The 6000-nt window shown below is 48.0% G+C and overlaps 1 protein-coding gene across 1 annotated transcript in view; it reads right to left on the bottom strand.

The window, feature by feature from the left end:
• Positions 1 to 6000, bottom strand: part of LOC128271817 (uncharacterized) — an 88692-nt gene that overhangs the window by 46330 nt on the left and 36362 nt on the right. The window contains exon 3 of the mRNA XM_053009471.1: positions 5084 to 5128. Within this exon, the coding sequence (XP_052865431.1) occupies positions 5084 to 5128 (45 nt within the window). The remainder of the gene's footprint in view (positions 1 to 5083; positions 5129 to 6000) is intronic.

Consider the following 6000-nt stretch of genomic DNA (forward strand, 5'->3'; position numbering starts at 1 on the left):
TTGATACATTGACGGGTTTGCATTATTCAACTCCCCCCAGTGGTCCAATTCCGCAACTTTGACGGACGGAGAGAGCAACTCCTGATCCCCGGCGATTGCTTACTCGGGTGGGGTGGACTGCTTACAAACGATCAAGGGACGGAACGGAACGGGTGGTAAAAACCCGTCCTAAGCGTTCCCATTTCCGACGGGACGGACTCAGGTGCGGACGCGACCCGCATCAAGACGGCCCCCGGAACTTGCCAGACGCGTTACGCGTGAAGTGCCATTTACAAAACTTACACCACTGGTTTCTGGTCCCGGGGCGTACCAGAGAAACGAAGATCGCGCGGTATCCGGAGCAGTGCAGAAATGGGGAGAAATCAGCCTATGACAGCCTGACACTGTAGGGCATCTGGTGCGGAAAACTCGAAAAAATATCAATTAAACGTTCGCGCACCACACGGCATCGGACATCGTGTGGCGCTCTCGACATCAATCATCATCACACATGGCCCTCAAGAGAGAGAGCGAGGCAAAACAAGAATTGTTGATGCAAATAATTGCACGGGTCCAAGAATCTTGGCACTTGGAGCAGCATCAGCACCAACAGCAGCCGGTTGGAGTGCATCTTTTCTAACGAAGTCCCCCGCCAGTGATTGAGCGGCGGAGGAAAATATGCCATCCGACGGGTTCCCGCCCATAGGATCGGAGGCTCCTGCTAATTCCCTCCTCTCCGCTGGGCTGTGCCGTGTCCAGTTATAGTCTAGGCACCGGTCTAGGCACTATCTTGCGTGCCAGGTTGCCAGGCTGTTCAATAAGTTTTGCACTTCGGTAAGGAAGACAGAGACAGATAAGGAGAATCTGGAAGGGCTGCAAAATATGCTTCCACAGCTGTTACGACCATGACCATGGAAACAGATGGAATTCGATAGGAGCCAAATCTGGTGAATACGGTGGATTCTCCAACAATTCATGGCTGCACTGATTTTTCCCATTGCCAAAACGCTCCTGAGACAGGGTGCATTGTCCAGAAGAAAGCGAACTTTTTTCTTCTGCAAACCTGGTTTTTTTCACGAATTTTCTCCTTCAGCAAGTCTAAAAGTCACAATAATATTCAGAATTTATTGTTTTACCAGTTTGCAGGTAATCCACACAAAAAATCCCATCCCAAAAAACTGATGACAACAACTTCTTGGCTTCTTCTAGACACGAACTCGTTTCGGAGCCGAAGAACCAGGCCAACACCACTCTTTGGCCTCTTGTTTTGATTTAGGATCATGGTGATAGACCCAAGTCTCATCCATAGTGATGAGTTGACAAACAAAATCCACTTTATTCTTACCCATTACTTCAGTGAAAATATTGCTTACGCTGGTCAATGAGACGCCAGAGCTGAGGCTTCTACTAAATCTCTTTCAGTCATTCGACGTTTTCCCAATACGATATCCGGTATTTTTCTTACGATCACATGTGCTGCTACTGTTTTTGAACGTCCTTGACGTGGATCAGATTCAAGGCATGTACGACCTCGATTAAATTCAACAACCCATCTTTCTATCGTATTAATTGAAGGCGTAAAGTTCTTATATACTTTCAACATTCGTTCATAAATTTCTTTTGCTTTTAATCCTTAAAAAATCAATCACTGCACGATACTTGATTTTTTCCATTGTACGTCGATACTAAATGACTTTTCAACAAAGAATGAATTGACACATTGAAACTCCACATACGTTCTTATGAAGAGTGTACCAATTTAACAAACAGAAAACTAGGCTCGTAGCAGCGCCCTCTGTTACTGTAGCGCAAAACTTATTGAACAACCCAGTAACTATTGCCACATGCACCATACGGACGGTGCAGGTGTCTGTGATTGATCTCTAAATCTTTCGATAAGCGATCGGCAAAAGTCAGTTGCAGTCGCAAGACTGGATTGTGGACAAATTCTGGGGCCTTTCGCTGTGACAGCGGAGAGGCTCATTTTCCCTACCTTATCCCGGGGACGACCTCAGAAAAAACACATCCGTGAGCAACGGAAACGATCAATTACTAGAGACTCTGCACTCGAGAGCGCAGACCCACACGCAGCGGACCCAAAATGACCTCGTCTCCCTCGAGGTACCGGTTGAAGAACAGAAACTCGTCTCAAGCCAGCGTCTCTGCCACCCAGTGACTATCCGCCACCACCCAGTGGTGTTACATTGTAGGCTCTCTCCGCAAATCAAAATGGTACCGGAGACGATTATTTTATTGTTATTGTTTCGGGCCGTCCGGTTTCGCCGGCCGCGGGACTGGTTTTCTTCTACTCTTACTTATTGTTTTGGCCCCTGCCCGAGACCCGGGAGTTTGACCGACAGAGTGGGATATATTGATTTCTGAAAATCGAGTACCCTCCTCCCCTCCGTGCATCACTTCCGGTCACAGGACGTTACCAGGGGGCATCCTGCTCCACAGCCGCGGCGGCGGCCACTTGGTGCAGTGTTGCATGTTGGGGTTGAGTGACAGTGACATTGACATGAATTGGTGTTATTTCCCTCCTCCTTCCTTCTTGAGCGCGTCTCTGCATGACGCCTTCCTTCGCTGGCCGTGGGGCGCAGAGGAGTGCGCGGAACGGAACAACTGATTCGGGCAGGGGGGAGGGGGAAGGATAAACTTTTTCAGGTTCTTCATTTTTACTGCCCCGTTTCTTAAATTCCACACTCTCGTCCGTGCGTTTTAATAACTCTTGTCCCGAATTGCTGTGACATGTGATCGAAACGAACCTCGACGGGGGAATCGTCCAGAAAAACGGAGTTGTTTATTTTGATCACTTTTTGGTGTAGGTCCGTGTAAAGTAAATTGTTTGCCAATTTGCCATCAGCCGCCGCGATATTCCTGGGGTAGTAGGATTCATCCAAACACAAAGTAAAATCCCGTTCTCCCGGCGGCTAACGAGGAACCGGAACATGCTCATCGAAAGCTTGTAGAACAGGACCCGGCCATGTTACGTTGGCACCCGGCCAAGAAGCTGAAACCGGCTACGGCCATCTTAATCATCTCTCTCTCTGACTCTCGAAGGTCTGGTCGACATCAGCGCAACATAAACTTGCGCCGTCGCCGATGTTGACTCGAGTCAACGGGTTGTACTCTGGAGCTTATTGGGCGAACCGGCAAACATTTTACGCCCTTCCCTTTGTGTGTCCACACTCGCTGGCGGTGGTGGGGAAGAACTCGGAAGGGGGGCACCAGCTTTCGGTATTTGCATTGGTATCGTTAATGCGGTTGTTACTGCCACCGCAATCGCCAGCGCAAGGCTCTCTACCCTGAAAGCGTGCAATTGTATGTTTAGCTGAAAAGGTGACACTCCACCGACCGACCCGACCGCGGACGAGAACGCCCGGTTATCGGGAACTTTTATTTGTTGTTGTTTTATGGGCCTACACACACTGCACCGTTTATCGGTTGGTGAATGTGGCGATAAATAAAACTATTGTCCAATCGGCGGAACCGACTCACATCGCGCATAAGATGCATTCGCCCGCAGGCATGTGAAGGGGCTCTGAAGTCGCGCGTGTGAAGAATTCGCCCGCTTCAGGCATTTCATGCGAAGAATTGCGGCTGCAAATCGACAACGGCGAGCAGGACAACTGCTCCACAAACACAACTTTATACAATTGCATCTGTCAAACAGTCAAATGACAGGTACGTCATACTTTTACTGATTACACTTCATGGACAAAGTATTGGGAATATTGCACATAGAGTTTAAACGCAATAGTGTGGTGAATATCTAACATTCTAGCTAGAAAGTCACGCTGTGGCTCGTGAACTTAGCCCCAGGAAAGTGTATGGACAACTCAAAAATGTTGCACACTTAACAACACTATTACTAGGTAACGACGTAACAACACGTGCAACTGCACCTAGCATTGATTGCTTGCTGAGTATATATGTTATACATATATACTGACCGACGACACGACATAACGACATAGCCAATGCGCCGGGGTTCCCATAAAGGATCAAAGATCGCCCGTGCCATTAATTAAAACATTCTCCAAAAACCGGAAAATATCCTACCGAGTCATTCGACGGACCCGATGAGTTCCAAAGCGGACTTGATCTTACAAAGCAGCAGTGGGTTGAGCTGGAGCGGCTACCGACTGATGCTCTCGCACGCAAACCTCTCGGTAGTAGGCCATGGACATTGAGTGCAGAGATATTGCTTTCCCCAATGAAGACTTCGTCCCCAGAATGGATCCCCAATTCGCAACCTGGTCTATTTCGGGGAGTAAAGTGAGGAACACTGGGCCAATATACAGGATGATCCATCACGATCCATACTATTTAAATGTTACTTAACACCGCCTTTTTTCAGTCGATTTTGACAAATGAACAAGATTCTGAAACGTCAGTGTATGCCGTTTTTGTCATGGATCAATTTACGGTAAAACATCGGGTTGAAATTATAGCGCTGTACATTGAAAATAATCGTTAAACTGTGAAACTATGCGTGCTTATTAATGCCGACTTTCTTCTTGACTTCTTTCTGTAGGGCTATTTTAAGAGTAAGGTTTATACCAGCCAACCGCAGACAATTGAAGAACAGAAAGCTAACATCACAGTCTAGTCACAGTTTTTGTGTGTCTAATGGAGACGGTCATTTGCTCGATATTGTATTCTGGGGGAATTGTTAATAAACGGCATTCTGTAGCCCTAAAATAAATCTTATTTATTTGTCAACACCGACTGACAAATAGCGGAATTATTTAACATTTAAATTGTGAGGGATCCTATGTAGACGCACTGAAGAAAGTGGCTAAAAGTCTAAAGGTCCAAAGTTCCGAAAAATGTCGTCGCTCGTGCATTGTGCATCTTCTATTCGTCTGCTGGTTCTATTGAATACAAACGGACGTCGAGTCAAAGTAAATCGTTTCTCAATCCACGATTCTTGTCTTTTGAGTCAAAGAATTATTACTTCAAACCAAAAGTTGGGCTTTCTTTTCCTGGTTACAGTCGTCCGGGGTGCGGTACAATCATCATTGCTGGATGTCTGCAAAGCCTTAAAATGCCTCAAAATACCAACGGAAAAACAGCGCGAGGCACGTGCCGCTCTACTTACCAGGCAGGTGGTTTACGGGCTCGGGAGAAAGACATGAGTGTGTGGCTGAAACGGAAACGGAAACAAAAAAAAACACAGTTATTTAATCTGTAAAGTTGCCGATGTTGCCGATCGTTCAATGGACGTAAAAATAAAGCTCCGGAGAGTCCGCTAGACAAAGAACCCCTTCCAGAACCCAACCTAAAGAAGTGGACAACGTGGCTCGCGCGACACGTCAAAAGGCTCTTACAGCGCGCGAATCGCCTCAGATTGGGCACGTAATTCGCGCCCTATTATGACTCGGAACGCGCAGCTCTTGTCTGCTTGGCAAGAGTGCGGAAGAAAAAATGCTCAGCCTAATGCTCGGTTTCTTTTCATCTTTTGGGGCGCACTTTTAAACATTAAAAATACTATATCAAATGCTGATACCCCTGCGGGAATGGGGGGAGGAAGGGGTGGGCCGGTTGGGCGAGAAAGGACGTGCACAACCAAACAACAAATCGAACCGTAAAACGACTCGGCCAACGCAAACAACGCGGACGGACGCGGACCACGACGGACCGGAACGGAAGTCAACTTGGGTAGGCGAAGAAACAGCGGAAGAAGCGCCCAGCCCAGGCCCCAGCCCTCCCCGCTGCTTCGCGACAGATTATGCACCGCGCCCGTCGAGAGGGAAGGCCACCGAACGGCGACCCGCGTCAGGTTCCAAGCCCCCTCGCGCGCGCGCCCGCGATGGTGAGATGTTTGGGTTGTTGTAGGGAGCTCAAAGCGCTACCTTATTTTTATACCACTCTATTTACCTTCCGGCGGCCAAGACAGAGAGAGAGAGAGAGAAAGAGAGCGCGCGCGCGCGATAAAGAGAAGTGCAAGGCGCAATTGGCACCAGTGTCAAGTTGCAACTATTTACCCACAGAATGTTATTTACTTTCCCCGGCTAC

The sequence above is a fragment of the Anopheles cruzii genome, chromosome 3, assembly GCF_943734635.1.
Source record: "Anopheles cruzii chromosome 3, idAnoCruzAS_RS32_06, whole genome shotgun sequence".
In the NCBI taxonomy this organism is placed as follows: Eukaryota; Metazoa; Arthropoda; class Insecta; order Diptera; family Culicidae; genus Anopheles; species Anopheles cruzii.